The 16,080-nt window shown below is 40.4% G+C and overlaps 1 protein-coding gene across 2 annotated transcripts; it reads right to left on the reverse strand.

Annotated features, from left to right (window-relative positions):
- Positions 1–1,521: 1,521 nt before the first annotated feature.
- ppp1r21 (protein phosphatase 1, regulatory subunit 21) lies at positions 1,522–14,367 on the reverse strand. Of its 2 annotated transcripts, none has more exons than XM_054599839.1 (22): positions 13,974–14,367; positions 12,815–12,883; positions 11,970–12,116; positions 11,661–11,762; positions 11,385–11,549; positions 11,230–11,288; positions 10,743–10,837; positions 10,433–10,485; positions 9,253–9,402; positions 9,000–9,101; positions 8,812–8,900; positions 8,514–8,650; positions 8,191–8,283; positions 7,548–7,675; positions 6,781–6,930; positions 6,217–6,309; positions 5,309–5,563; positions 4,888–4,923; positions 4,658–4,774; positions 3,949–4,047; positions 3,711–3,839; positions 1,522–3,100 (listed from the first exon to the last, which is right to left on the reverse strand). In XM_054599839.1, exons 1-22 carry the CDS (start codon positions 14,031–14,033, stop codon positions 3,071–3,073), a joined length of 2,358 nt encoding a protein of 785 aa, XP_054455814.1. In that variant the 5' UTR covers positions 14,034–14,367; the 3' UTR covers positions 1,522–3,070. The 2 variants fall into 2 exon arrangements, with proteins under 2 accessions (XP_054455814.1, XP_054455813.1); XM_054599838.1 differs by having other exon boundaries at positions 4,658–4,777.
- Between the last annotated feature and the right edge of the window lie 1,713 nt (positions 14,368–16,080).

Raw genomic sequence — 16,080 nt, forward strand, 5'->3', positions numbered from 1 at the left:
ATCTATATAAGTAAAACTATCTACTATCTATATAAGTAAAACTATCTACTATCTATATAAGTAAAACTATCTACTATCTATCTAAAACTATCTACTATCTATAAGTAAAACTATCTACTATATATCTAAGTAAAACTATCTACTATCTATCTAAGTAAAACTATCTACTATATATCTAAGTAAAACCATCTACTATCTATCTAAGTAAAACTATCTACTATATATCTAAGTAAAACCATCTACTATATATCTAAGTAAAACCATCTACTATCTATATAAGTAAAACTATCTACTATATATCTAAGTAAAACCATCTACTATCTATCTAAGTAAAACTATCTACTATCTATCTAAGTAAAAAACTATCTAAGTAAAACTATACTATCTATCTAAGTAAAACCATCTACTAAGTATCTACTATATATAAGTAAAACTATCTACTATATATCTAAGTAAAACTATCTACTACTATCTATCTAAGAAACTATCTATATATCTAAGTAAAACCATCTACTATATATCTAAGTAAAACTATCTACTATCTATCTAAGTAAAACTATCTACTATCTATCTAAGTAAAACTATCTACTATCTATCTAAGTAAAACTACTATCTATTAAAGACAATAGATCTGTTGGTTGTATCCACATGTTGGGAAATAACCAATGTTGTACACTTTCATTAAATAAACCAATGTTCTGCCAAACGAATGATGTTAGGCTCAATTTAGTCCATTTTATTGTTGAGGTTTTGTAGGCTGTGTATCAAAAGGTGGACATTTACCTATAAACAAACAAAATTGAAGTCAAAGAATATGTATGCCGCATGTATAGCATTTTATTACAACTTTGGCATTATGGCAGTGTTGAAATAATACAGATTTATCAAAGGATGGATTTGAATAAAAGGGTGAATCACAGTAGCTACTAGAGGGGTTCCAATGTTACAAAAAAAGTATGTTCATGAGGAATACAATGAGTTGTGCAGGAAGCATCCGTTTGTCCCTTCATTTTGTTGACTAATGCTGTTTGTAAAAAACAATACTTCAAACTCTGTCCTGTTATCATTTTGCCTACCTTTTTGTAGTAAATATTTGCATACATCTCTTGTATTATGTTCTTAAAATAATTATGCAGCCTCTATGCTTCTTGAATTCCAAAAATGCAAACCCCCAATTTTTTAATATTGTCATCTTTATTGGCCAAAAGATCTCGAATGCACAAATAAGTGGTGGTTATTACTACTTTGACCTCTGAATCAGTGTACCAAGAGTCCATGAAAGCATCGTGAACATTTGGAAGGAAAAACACAACATGTTTTTCCTTCCAAATAAAGTGACGACATCAAACAGTAATCTTTCAGTTCGCACACTTCCAGTTAAATGGTACTGCCTCATTTCCCAGTGGTTAGGGTGTGTTTGAGGGCTGTTAAAAATCCCAGTCTAATCCAACTCCCAGAAATGCAGCACGAAAAGATCGGACAGTATCATTGATAACCAGGTGAATCTGAATACAGGAAGCATTTAAATGTTGAACAAGTTTTTTTATTTTGTTTCACACATTTATATGTGCTTTTTGAACAGGTTACATTGTGAGAATACAAGTATTAATATTCTTTAAAAAAAAAAGAATCAGTTTGGGGTTGTGGGAAAATCTTTTATGATGAAAAGGTTTGCTGGCAGGTGTAGACTGGCAAATGGGGGTTTGAATGAACTGCTCATAACCATTGTTGGTCTTTTATTTTTATTTTCCTCATGTCACTACACGCCAAAGAAGTTGTACTTTACTGTAAACTTTAACTGCACTCTCCCATGACTCATGCATCAGGTTATCCAAGCACCAGTTGCATTATGGGTCAAATCCCTCAATATGACTGTTCCCCATGATCTAACCTTACAGGAGAAAAACTAGCTGAAGACTCAGTTTTCCAATTTTGGGGTAAAATAAACATTTGTAACCTCTGAATAAATGCCTTTGTGTATATATATATATATTTTAGAAATGATACAGTACAATTATATCATGATTTCAAATGAGTGTATATTCACATTAAACCTTTTTGTGCATACATATTACAACATGAATTTAGAGACTGCTGTGCCACACCGGGCTTCTGAGTGCACAGCCACACTTACTTTGGTGATAAAAACAACTATTGTTTCAGAGTAACTTCACAGAGACGGACTGACACCATTTTACACGCTCCGACTTGTCCATCCTACTCTTTTTGTCTAAGTAAACACAGTTAATCAGTGCTTCAAGGCAGACATTTTTTTCATGCCTTAGCTCCACTCCCACAGGACTGAAAAATCTCCAAAATTAGGAATGAATTCAAGTTTGTCTTTGTTTGTTGTTCATTCAGGTTTTAAAGCCCTTCTTTACAGAAGCTCAAGATATTTGCATGTGTTGTTAGGGGTATTATGCTGTATGTCGTTTTACATACAGCCTTGGAACCACTTGCGCAAATTATCTGAAATTTGATCTAAAAAAAAATATATATAATTTCTACATGTAAATCAATACTCGCATATTGTTAAGCCTGGTGTCACAGTCAAACGATGAGATGACACTCTGCACACATACAGCCACACCAACATTTTCATTTTTCTTTTACACATACGTTAAAAAAAAAGCAGGGAAAGTACACACGCTGATTAACAGGGTTTGGTCTTTAAGTCTTGACGTCAGTTAGCATTACCAGCATCGACTCTTCCCACTGTTTATCTTTCTCTGTCCCTTTTGGGTGGAAAGCTGTTTCTCTCCCACTCTGCTTTGGCCAAAAGGTCAAGCAGCAGCTTCCGGTGCAGTTTCAGAAAGCATGTGTTGCAAATCATGGTGTGTTAAAACGGTGCTGTGACAAGGAAAAGGGGGGGAAAAAAAGAAGCTTCTTTAGGCAAACATGTTCAAGTCTCCATACAAGTTCGTATTGCCACTGCCTGACAGTGGCGGGATCTGGAGCTCATGGAGCCGTCCTGTGGTTTGGTGACAGTGCTGGGAGGCTCCACAGACCAGATCTTCTCTCAAGGTGCTTTTTGTGGTGCCAAAATGGAGCCAGAGTTGAGAGGGCAGCTCTAGCGACCTTTGTTCTTTTTTGTGTTTCCCTAAAGAAAAGAGAAAATACGAGCTCAGTTCTGCAAAGAAACAATCAAGCTATTTCAAGATTTGGTACAACATTTTACGTACTGTGTTGCGTTTAAGTGCAGCAAGTTGAGATAGCTCAGGTTTGTTTTTCATTCTGTTTCAAAATCTAAAAACATGCTGAGGCCGGTCTCTCGCCTTCAAGAGGAAATCACTACCTTCAACTCACAAACATGTTCTGTCCTGCAACTTCCCAACACGCAGCCGTCTGTGTGCACACATGCAGGAACATGCACGCTCAAAGCGGGCCTCTCTATTCCTGCTGCCCTAACTTAACGAGTTCTTCAGATGGGTCCAGCAGGTGCTTTTCCCATGAGGCCCGACGGCAACCACAATACCGCCGATGACCTCCCATTTCACCTCATAACTGACAGAAACTTTACAATGTCACATTTCACAGCCAAACCTGAAATGATCCTTCACACCCCCTGAAGCCACTGGATTTTTTTTTTTTATATCTCCGCTCTTCAATGAGGGAGCTTATAGATTTATTTCTATGGAGACTGACAGCATGCGCTGAAAACAAACCTGAGCACAAAGCTGCAGTTTGAAAGGCAACAATTTGGGTTGTACCTTGCTGCCCAGTTTGAGCGTGTCGATTTCCTCTCTCTGCTTGCTCAAAGTCTCATTCATACTACACAGGTGGTCGCTCATCATGCTGAGCTGGTCTTCGTAGCTCCTCTTCGTTGTAGTCAGCTCGTCCTGTGTGAGAGACATCACAGTTACAATGAGAATGTCTTCTGAGTTGGGAGGAGGCTACTGTCTATACTATATAGACAGGAAGCTCTTTGATAATGGGACTGCCTTTTACCTGCAAGCGGGTGATGTTCTGATTAGCCAGTTTGACCTCCTCGCTCAGAGTCTCCCTTGATTTTTCTGCAATGGCTAATCTCTTGGCCAAAGCTCGACACTAGGAAGGGAGGAAAAAAAAAAAAAAGTTAACAACTGCACGTCTAGCATACTTAACAGATCTTTTTCCAAAAGCTGAAATAAAGGGAAATATTTCTCAGAGTAATGGGTGCCAAAGGTTTAAAAAAAAGTGACAGTATAATTCCAGAGACTCTGACTCGAGATCAGGTGCGTTCCTGTTGCTAAGATACAAAACGTTGATGACTGACATTCCGGTTAATCTCAAAGTGACCAGATGTCAAGAATCTACATTCAGATCAAGCCTCAGCGAACTGCTAAAAATATAAGGCGTCAGTTTCTTAGTAAATAAAAGCCCACAGTTGGTGATAATGGAACTTATAAAACATTTGCCGAGCACAAAGAGAAAAGAAAAGAGAAACCAGGTTAACCCCTGGTGCAGTTTCGTTGCCCTCCGTTCTCAAATTAAAGAAGCAGACTAAAATAGTACACATGAGGGAGCAGGGTGAGTGACTTATGCTCTAAATGAATTTGGGCGTTTAGTGGAGGTTGTAAAAGTTTCCATATCTCTTCCCAAATGACATGCGATGTTAGAGAGGCTGCGTGCGATGAAAAGGTCAGTTCTATGACAAGGAGTGCAGTAAGGGCTTCACCTCAGAGTGGAAATGCACAGCTTTGCTGTCTGAAATCTGGAGCTGGGTGGTGAGCTCTCCCACTCTGACCATGTAGTGAGTCTTTATCAGCTGTTCCCAGGACTCCTCGTCTCCCACCTGCTAAACACAGACACAACATCCAACTAGATAAGACTTGTTTCCTTCTGGAGGGTATCATTATTTCAATAACTTTTTATTATTATCCTCTTTATTTAAATATGACAACTCACATGCTCAACTGTCGGTGTTGTGCACAACATGCCAACCTGGAGACAAGACAAAAGAGAGAAACATGTCAGGAATTTCATCATAGACCACCGGATGTTATAAAACCAAGCCATGGAAGAGACTATAACAATTAAAGCTAATACACAAGTAGTACAAACACTAGTGAGTCACACTGCCCTGGATTCTGACTGCACTGTGAACCCTGCCCCGACTTGCAGAAACAACAGTATTCTTCTATTGTGCAACATCAGCACATTTGAAGTCTGAGTTTTATAGGGCAAAAACTTCATTAGTGCGTGAGCTACAAGAAAAGAATGATAATCCCCCCTTTGTTGTAGCAAATCAGACACCAGTGCCATCGGCAGAAAATGTCCACTGCAAGCGAAAACTAACTAAGCACAGCAACCAATACAGTGACTGTACCAGGCTGGTGCACAGCGTCGTCTCTTTCCCCTCATCCTTCTGCTCTCGCTCTGCTTCCTCGTGGCTCTGGGAAAGCGTGCTGGCTGCAGCTGGTTGGGAGTTTGGACTTCCCCCTAGAGCTGCTGCGAGCTGTGTTTCCAGGTCCGCAATGCGCTGGTTCTCCTTTTCCAACCGCACCTTCCCCAGCTGGGCCTCCAGGAGCCAGTGCTCCTTCTCCTGCTCCAGCCGGGCAATCTTCTCCTGGCTCTGCTGCACCTGCAGGGAGGAGAGGGAGGAGAGGAGAGGAGAGGAGAGGAGAGGAGAGGAGAGGAGAGGAGAGGAGAGGAGAGGAGAGTGAGCTGATGGGATGAGGGACGAGCAAATGGAAGCAGTATGAGGTAGCTAAAGAAGGTTCTAAAATATTTTTTTTTATGTGTAAAAGATGAGGTCCTGTGGTCTTTTCATTGTTCCCTCTCAAAAGCTCAATAAGCTCTATCTTTATAAATCAATTTTATGACCTTGTACTTTGAATCGTAAACTTAGTGCTGAAATGACAAAATGAAGCAGGTTGATATTGACCAAAGGGAACATTAACAAAAGAAACAAGGACAAAACTGGCCAGCTCTTCAGAGCCTGTCCCTGGAGAGCGCTGTCTGCCACACGTCTGCGATGAATCATTTTTAAGACTGAGATTTCTGCACTTTTATGACCAACTCTTTCTAAGAAACTATTGATGGTTCTGTTCTACAGTCACAACAAACCATTTTCGGCTTTACCTCCATGTTATTATATCACGGTCTCTGTCACAGTCATTGTGGCAGCCAAACCTGGCTGCCACAATGACTCATACATGGTCATATTGTGCACATAACAGTTGGTGTTTCTTAAAAATGGTTTACAGAAAGAAAGTTTGAGCCGAGGTGTCATACCTGCTGGGAGAGACCTTCTCTGCTCTCTGTGGAGCTGGTGAGTATACGACGGTTTGACAGGGCTTCTCTGTATGGAACAGACTGAGGCCTGCCCTGAAAAAAGAAACAAAACAGAAAGTTTAGTGGCAAACAGGGTCATTTATGAATAAAAGAAAATACATCCATTTAATATTTATCATGAACTGTATTCATATAGCACTATACTTAAAGTTACTACAAGGAACACTTTTGTTTTGTTGATTTTGGGGATATCTGTGGACAAAAGTGGTAGTGTTTCTGATCACATAAGAATAACTACATAGAAATTGGTAACTTTAAAAAGTTACTATCATTTCAAATGAGAAGAAAAACAAAAAAATGAAAGCAAAGTCAAAACAAGAAAAAATAGCAAAAGAGGAGAACATAACCAGAGGAAACGTATGAAATATTAGCAAGGCCAATTTAAAAGACATTACGGGTGTCGGTTTTGTAATCTCAATGGTCAAAATATTCCAAAATTTGGGGGCTTTAACTGCAAAGGCTCGGTCACACTTCATTATTCAGCAGATTTAAGCGTATACTGACCTGTTTGATAGCATGTATATAGGCAGCTGCTTTCTTTTTGTTGGCCAGCATACTCTCTGCCTGTAAGGGGTTGAGTGCTACTGTGCTGCCTCTTGGACTGTAGCCTGGGGATGTGAAGAAGTCCAAGTTGTTGCTAAAGAAAGTGGCAATCTGCAACAAAACAGTGACAACATGTCTCGTATCATTAAAAATCAAAAGAGATCCTTGCAGCAGTCTTATTTAAAGAAACACTAACTATGCCTGCATGTCTCGATGCAGATACTCAGCATTGTGTTTAGCCTCAGATTACCCAGTGTGTTTTACGAGAGACAGTATCACACCACCAAGTGTCCAGGATAAAAAAAAAAAATGTCAAACGTGAATAAAGCTTTTGCCCGCAGAGATGATCACTCTCAAAATTTGGCTCCCTCCACACATCTTGTGCCAGCGGGTTATTCAGCGCCGCTGGCCTCCCATCAGCAGACACACCTCAGCCAACGCTTCACTTCATTCACAAAGAGAAATCGTTTATCGCTTTACCCTGAGTGGGGAGCAGCTGTACAAACTGTGAGTTGGACAGTATCTTTGGACATTTAACGGCTGCCCACCTGAGTCCCCGTCGTTCTGCGGTGGCAAAATTACCAATTCCAGTTGCAGTGAAATCTCACTGCTAGTTGCCATTAAGCTATTTGTGCTTCACATCATCATCATCAAATAACATGCTCTGTTTGAACATACGATAAAAGGGAAAATAAACATGGCTGCTGCCTGCCCCCTGTTGGCCTTACCTTGCCAGTGCTGCTGGTTAGAGAGGCCAAAGATCCCAGCAGGCACTCTGTGGTGGTGCAGAGCTTCTGGGTGATGGTGGGGAGCTCCTGCTCCAAGCTGGCCTTCTGGTTATAGTGCTTTGACATCTCTGGACACAGGGGGAGGAGCATTTACAGCATCTGTTGGCTTTGAGTCCCTTCTTCGGCTTCACCAGCTACATATACTTTTAAATCATCTTTTGAGATCATAAGGCAGCGGTTTAGTTTAGCTCCTTTACTGATTGGTGTGTAAATTATGCAATTGTATTTCATCTTGTAAAACCGCATGCCTTTAAAGTATATTTGACCACACTCACTGTCCCCACAAGTACAGAGACAAAGGTCCTCATTATATGAACACATTTCCAATCACCTAAATGTGTCATCTGTAACCACAAGTGACTCTTCTCTGCCAGAGAGCACTAAATCATACTTCCATTTCACATTGCAGTGTGGTAGACGCTGGCTATTTGCCCGTCAAACAATGGGCATTGTAATGAAAACTGAAAATGAGTCTAACTTTTATGAATGGCAGCCGCAGCGAGATGGATACGTGAAGGAATCGCGCTGAATCTCAGTGGTTATGAACGGCTGCGGATGAGTAATGGCTCACGGTGCTGCTCACCTTTGATGGCATCGTGAAGACTGTGTAGGCAGGCTGCCAGCTGGGTGAAGACAGCTGAGGTGCTGCTCTGTGGCATGGCATCCTGCTGAACACCTGAGACAAATCGCACACATTTGTAAAACAAGCACATCGGATCACTTCACAGCAGCACCTGCTCTTTCCATAAAAACAAGCTACTTTAAACTGCTATCACCTTTTCTTTGGGATAATGGACAGAAAGTTTAGGGCAGAAAGATATAAAAATGTTTTATTCCCGTCTCTAAAAACATCAGCTGTATGAACTGATCAGTGACTTAAGATACGTATTTTCAATGTTAACCTACTAGGTAAGGCCAGAAGCTTAATGTAGCTCTGCAGCTTCTCAAACACAGAAGTCACTCTCTTCATGTCACTCTGCAACTCCTTGTTTTTCGCAATAAGGGCAGCGGTACAAAGAGGAGCACTGCACTCTTCTTCCAGGCTGAAAAGAGAGAAAAAGATCAATACAGCCTTACTCTCCACACGCACACGCACACACAGAGAGAGAGAGAGAGAGAGAGAGAGAGAGAGAGAGAGAGAGAGAGAGAGAGAGAGAGAGAGAGAGAGAGAGAGAGAGAGAGAGAGAGAGAGAGAGGCACTGACCTTTTCAGCTGGTAGGGAAGAATCTTTCGCTGGAACTGGGTGTATGAGGAGAAATTATCGGCAAAGCTCTTCAGCTTGACCACAGTCTCCTTCAAGCCAAGAAAAATAAAAAGACACAATTGGTGGTTAGCTTTAAGCAAGCATCACGAACAAACCGTCACAACGTCCCCGTCCAAAGAAAGACTCACCAGTACTGTGACGGTGTCCTCTGTGATACTTTGGTGTAACTGCAGAAAGCCGTCCTCCAGGGGGCGCACATAGGCCGCATTCTCATGTAGATACTGAGAAAACTAGGTAGACAGAGGAATCATGCATTTAAGCTTCTACACTGATTATTATTCATTTAATAAGTAAAACCACGGCTACTGTCTTTTATTGTTGACGTAGATGTACATTTGTCATATGATAAGCAGTCTGTATTTCTTCTGTCGGTTGCCTCACCTTCTGGTTTAGAGGGGAGATGGTCTCAATGGAGGAGTCCAGGGGATAGATGTGCACTCTCTGTTCTGTGTACGAGTGGAAGTTCAACAGAGCGGCCACCAGGTCCTGAATAAAGCTCAGGGCCTGACCCGCCACGTCCCGGGCTTTAAGCTGAAACCACAGAAAGAACACACACTCACTGTTTTAGTCCCGTCTCCGACGAGATTCAGCTGGATGAACACATGTGTGACATTAGGTGTCATATGTATTTCTGCAACAAGGTGATTAATTGATGAGTCAATCAGGAGAAAACTAATCTGCAACTATTTTGATAGCGGATTCATAATTTAAGTCATTTTTAAAGGAAATATAGCAAACCCTTTCAGGGTCCAGCTTCTAATGGGTGTGGATTTGCTGCGTTTCTTTGTCTTAAGTGATAGTCATTTTTGTGTCTCTGGTTTTGGACTGTTGGTCGGAAAAACAAGGCATCTACACCGTTCACTGTTTCCGGACATTTTATTGAACACTTGATTAATCGCGAAAATAATTGTCAGATTAATTAGGAAGGTGTAATGTACCTCAGGGTGACTGCTCACCGTGTCGTGTTCATTTCACAATAACAAACATCTTGCTGCAAATTATCCTGCTTATTGCACGGCTACTTACTGATAAAAAAAATAAAACATTTGACACAAAATATTGATTTAAAAATAATTGTATTGATTTAAAAAAATATGTTTTTGCTTCTGCTAAGAATAGTCCCCTTCGCTATATATGGAGATCAGAACTGCGTCCATAGGAATGGTCTGTTTTTAATAGCAGCGTCCTTCTAGGAAGAAATAACAGATTGTAGAATAGAATTGAGCAATCAGAATTGAGTATTAATGAATCCATAGTTGAAGTGCTATCTACAACGTTTATTGAAGTTTTAGAATAATTGAGCATTGTCAGAATCCTTAGTTATTGATTAATAAACTAATGTAAAATGTTTGTAAAAGGTTTTAAATGTTAAAATGTGGGTTTGAGAAACTGCAAAATGTATTATGCAAACAAAAAAAGAACCAATGTAATTATTGCCGGGGAAATATAATTGTAATTTTAGCCAAAAGTGAATTAGCTATAAGAACACAAGTATTCTCTTTTAACCAATGGAATGTGCACTATAAACCGATCTACAAATTGGTTTTGTTTTCTCACTCACCTGGTGCCTTCGATTGTGTGGTGGCACATTTAGGCTGTTGTAGTCACCAAATTCTGCAGTGCAGAAGAGAAAGGCAGTCAAACCAGAGCAGACCCTCAGTCCCTGCAGCGATCTTTATTGACTCGACAAAAATATAGCTTAAATGGTTTAGCCTCCTGTGTCCTTGTGTGCAATATTACAGTTTGGTGTAGCGTTACACTATTTACTCCTGGGCAGAATGGTGTTATGGCGACAAAGACATAAATGTTCTCAAATAGATGTCTGCTCTATAGCGGATCGTTTTTTGTCAAAGTGGCTCCGAGATACTCACTGGTGTCATTGAAGGGCACTTTCTCCTGGATAACACTGCTGCTCTGTTTCACCTGTCTGTTCAGCTCTGACTGGCACCGCCTCAACTGCTGCTGACTGCAGAAAGAGAGCAAAAAAAGGGAATTGAATAGATTAAATTATGCATTTTACTTGGTAAATCAATTATAATAGGTTTTGAAAATTACAACTAGAACAGACAAGCATAATGTGAAATGTATATTCCCAAGGTTGATGTCAAAATAGAAATAACATTCAGTTATAAATTTAAGAATGCTGGTACGTGATAGTTCACAGAACTTTTTAACACTGATGTAGTGTTTTTTTCTTTTTGCATGCATCCACAAGTGGGGTTTATCTAAACTATGCTGTAACTACATTAAGAATGTATACTGTATGTACTTCATATATGCAAATCAACCTTCTTGTTTTCTGACACCACGTTGGTGGATTAAATCATTCTCAAACCGTAAGTAAAAAGGTTGATGTACCACTCTTCTGTACGAATTCTGCACTCCTTTGCTTCCCTATCCAGAGTCTGAGCTTTCACCTGTCAGAAGACAAGAAACATACACACATTCAAAAACTTTATTAAAACTGACAACGACCAAATGTACTTCATCCTCCTCCTCCTCTTCATCCTCACCTCTAAACGAGCCTTGTCACTCTGCAGACGCTCAATTGTTTCCATGTACTTAGTGGTGAGTCCGTCCACAACAGCCTGGTGCTGCTCCGAGTCTTTTTCCAGCTGCTGGAGTCGTGTCGTCAGCTCGGCTTCCTGCTTCCTGTGCTGCTCATCTGCTTCATAGAACTAATCCGTACACAGCAGAAAACGGACCCATCACATGCATGGCCCCACCAATACCTTAACTGCATATATAGAACAATGACAGATCAATCAGAACACAACACGGCTGCTTACTTGAATATGAAGTCGTTCGTTTTCTTCTATCTTTTTCTGCAGGTCCTCATCAAAAACATTCTGAGTCTCCAGACCATGCTGTGATGGAGAGTCTGCTTTGCTCTGGAGGAGGTAGAAATAAAATAGGGGCTGTTTATTGTGATCTTATGGCTCCACAAATATTAGGGTTTATTGATAATCATTATTGAGTTTGCGATTTTCATAATCACCCATGTTTTTTGCTGACATAATAATTTCATGTCTATAGGAATACATCCTGTTCCCTCTACCAAACTGTGTAGCCTCTCCCTTATTTCCCCTCATGATCACCTTCCCCTTTTTGCCCTTGGCTTCACTGACAGCTAGCTCTTCTTGCAGCAGCTCCACCCGTTTGGCCAGCTGTTGGTTCCTGAAGCTGAGACTGTCCATCTCCTGCTCCTGCTTCCTTAGGCTCTGGTCCCTCTGCTTAAGCTGATCCTGATGAGGATAAAGACAAACACATGTTGCGTATCAACTTGCTGTACGTGTCTACTCACCAACCAGCACATTAAGCAAATCACTACCTCTAAATCATGATGATGTTGTCAAGGACATTTTGTCATGAGAGACGTTGGATGATGATTTTTTCAGAAAAGCTTCAAGTTTTCATTTAAACAACCAGCCAAAACCAGTGATGACACTGTGGGAGAGACAGTTTGTCCAGACCCTTCTGGAGGGTCAGTGCCTGAAGGTTGGAGTCATTTTTGTCACACACCGTGTAGCTTAAAAAAGTTCCAGACCTAATTAAAATAAAAAATACTTCACTCATGTTGAGTGTGTTGTTCAGGCGGAGGGGGAAAAAAACAAATAAAACAATCCCAAATAACAGCTGAGAAGCTTCTGATGGTTCAGCTGGCAGAGAAAGAGGCCGAGCCAGAGGCCGTGGACGAGGGAGAAGCAAGGGCTCAGATATTTGATTAACATCACTTTCACAATGTCACTCTATGCAGAGGTGATTTAAATAAAAGGGCTTCATGGGAAGGCAGAGGTGACATTGCGTAACTCCAGAAAGACTAGCAACATTGCAGTAAATACTAGAAGGATTAAGTGACCATCTTAATTTGTTTAGCAAAACAAATTCTACATAACAGCTGTGGATCATAATTATTGTTTTTCTGCTTTCTAAGTCACTTTACCTTAAATGAGGCAGAGCTGGCCTGTTCATCCACAACTGCCTTCTTCAGCACCTGGTTCTGGGCACGGAGCTGTGAGAAAAAAACAGATGATGAGACATAAATACAATAGAAAACATCATCAGTGGTCAAGATTTAGATGCAAAGGAGGTGTTCGAATAAAATCTGAAAACCCATTTATCTTTACACAGAAAATCTCTGTCATATGCTTGTGTGAGGTGGCTGTGTATTCATCCTATTCTGCATAACATGAATAGTAGGGTCACCAAAATAATTAAAACTTAGTGCTCTTTTTATGTATGGCTAGCGGCCTTTAAACACAAACTTAATTAAACATAACGGCAGTTTGCGTGACAGCTACATAGTCAGCACTTTCTGAGCAGGATATGGAGCTTGGCTAACAGGGAGATCAGAGTTGAACAGGAAACAGCACACACTCCCCGTGCTGTCAGCTGACACAGAAACAAAGGGCGCAAACAGCAAAGAGAAAACGCAGACTCACAGGCTTTACTGTCCCTTAACTGTCACTTGTTACCAAATGAACCACATGTTGATCACTGGAACACAGTGTGATTTTTAGCTGCTTAGTGTGTCACATACAAGCCTAAACACATTACGGTAACCATGATCATGACACATCTGTTCTATATTACAATATCAAATCAGTGTCCACTCAGTGCCCATAAGTTTATAAATCTACCTTCACCACAATATCAGGTCCAGTTTTTTGTTAACACTGTTTCAGAGAGTGTTGATGATTCAATTGTTTGATGCATTTTGTAGTTTGAGAGTGTTGAATTCTATTGTATTATACTTATAAACACAGGTCTCAGTCTTAGAAAATATAATTCAACTGCACCACAAACTACATCTCCCAAAATGACCATACAGCCCATTAAACCGAATAAACAGCTCTTTAAACAACACAACTTCCATGCATATAGGATTTAATGCATCTCCTTGGAAGGTCTTCACTAAATACGCTTAGGTTGCACGTGTCATTGCTTACAGGTGCATATTGATACAGTATTAGAAGGTGGCTAATGCTAATGCTAGTGCTGCTGAAGTCCAGCCTTGTCAGCTGTCACTCATGTATTTAACAATGACAACTCGCGTTACGGTATTAACAGTGAACGGGCTGAACAAAGGCCCTGGTGTTTACCTTGGAGTACTCCTGTGCCAGCTTGCTGTATTTAGTTTGAAGGTCTGTGACGTTAGCCATGGTCGCTGGACACGTTCACGCTATGCTGTCGCAGGACACGGTTTCCTCGCTAGCCCCGGCTATGTAGCACCACTAGCGGCACCGGAGCTTGTTAGCTAGCCGGCTAACTTAGCCAACAGCTAGCTAGCTAGCTTGTAGCAAAACAAATCCCCGACACCGAGCCACACATGTAGCTCATAATATGTGACAACAGCCGTAGGACTGAAGGCGTTTAGCTGCTGCTGGGCTAATCAAGCAGCCCTGACAAGCCATTCATCTGAAGGAACCTTTTTTTATTTTACGAGCAGCAGAAGCTTCCTCGAATGAGAGCCGACCAGAGACACAAGCACGGAGGTCAAAGGTCACAAAACAGAAGAGTGGTGAGCTGGTGGAGACAGTGCGCCGCCTAGCGTTTGAAGGTCTCTAAGCAATCAGATGGATGGATGGATGGATGGATAGATAGAAAGATGGAAAGATAGAAAGATGGAAAGATGGAAAATAAAAAAGACACTGAAAGGGAAAATTCTCCATAATGAGTACTCAAGTAGAGTCAAAAGTTTGGACACACGTGACACTAAAAACCTGTGCAATACAAATACACTGTGCAATTATAGTTATAATAGTTTTTCTGTCTGTACATATAATATTTCAGTTATTGTGGATTCTTTACTGTTTTTTATTGCTTATATATTTTTTATTTTATTTAATCTTGTCTCTTGTTTGCACTATAACCTATGCTGCTGTAATCCTGTACATTTCCCCGCTGCGGGACTAATAAAGGATTATCTTATTTTATCTTATCTTACCTTCTCATTCAATGGTTTTTCTTTATTTTTATTTTTTTCTACATTGTAGATTAATATTGAAGACATCCAAACTATGAAGGAACACATATGGAATTATGTGGTAAACAAACAAATGCTCAACAAACCAGAATATGTTTTATATTTTAGATTCTTCAAAGTAGTTGAATGAGAAGGACTGGTACTGTATGTACTTTGACTTGTAATACTTACCGGTAATAAAGTATTTAAACACTCTAGCTTTACTAAATATGATATGACATAATTAATAAATAGAACATTTAAATATTTTAATGATGTCTTATGATATTGCACTGTGTCTACTGATGGGCACCTATCTCACATAGCCAAATTCCTTGTATTTGTAACATACAGTGTCTGATTCTGATATTAATTAGTGTGACAGAAAATAGTTACTATTATATTAAAATTATTTTCTCTCCCTGTAATTTGAGCTAATGCCATTTACAATTAAGTGCAGGGATGTCACTTCTAAATTATTTACTGCTGAGTTTGAGTGTGGTATGGGTTGCATTAAGAAAAACAAGGTCAGAAATCACAAGCGGGTTGTAGCTCACAGTCTTTGTGATTTCCCTTTAAAACGCACATGACCTCGTTTGTACTAGAAGTGGAATGACATGTTGCTAATGCAGCCATCACTGCTCAAATCCTACAAGATTAATTTCACCTAATCCATAATAATCTCTTTATACATTTTCACCACATACTATAACCGTTTCTTCTAATTTCTAGAGAAGTTATAACTGCTGAGTTCTCATTTTATCAGTGGTTAGAATTTGTAACATGAAAATAGTCACAAAAGGATTTGCTTGAATGTTTTGTACCAAAAGAAAAAGACATTTCCTCCGCTGCTGTTTCACTATTCCTGATCTTAAATGCACACAGGCAAAACACAAACTCTGACACGCACACCACAGCCAGTGGCTCCGGCATTGTCTGGTTGCCTGGCAACTGTCGGCGTGGCGTGGTTGCTAGGGCCGTGTGGGAGGGGGGGAGGTGATGCTGCTCTGATTTCCAGCTGAATTGAGGCAGTCAGTAGGGAGAAGCCCCCCTCTTCCACTCGACACACAGGACTCTATTGAACAATAGAGCTGTGCCAATGGGCCCGGGGCTAGTCAGACAAGCTCTTGTTCAGGGTCACACTGTGTTCATCCCACAGTCCTCCATGACTAATTAACTTACAGCGAAGAGTGTCGTTAGGACATCTGATGATGCATCCATCACTGGCACAGCCCTGGAATTTA

This window comes from Anoplopoma fimbria, chromosome 6, assembly GCF_027596085.1.
Source record: "Anoplopoma fimbria isolate UVic2021 breed Golden Eagle Sablefish chromosome 6, Afim_UVic_2022, whole genome shotgun sequence".
Lineage (NCBI taxonomy): Eukaryota > Metazoa > Chordata > Actinopteri > Perciformes > Anoplopomatidae > Anoplopoma > Anoplopoma fimbria.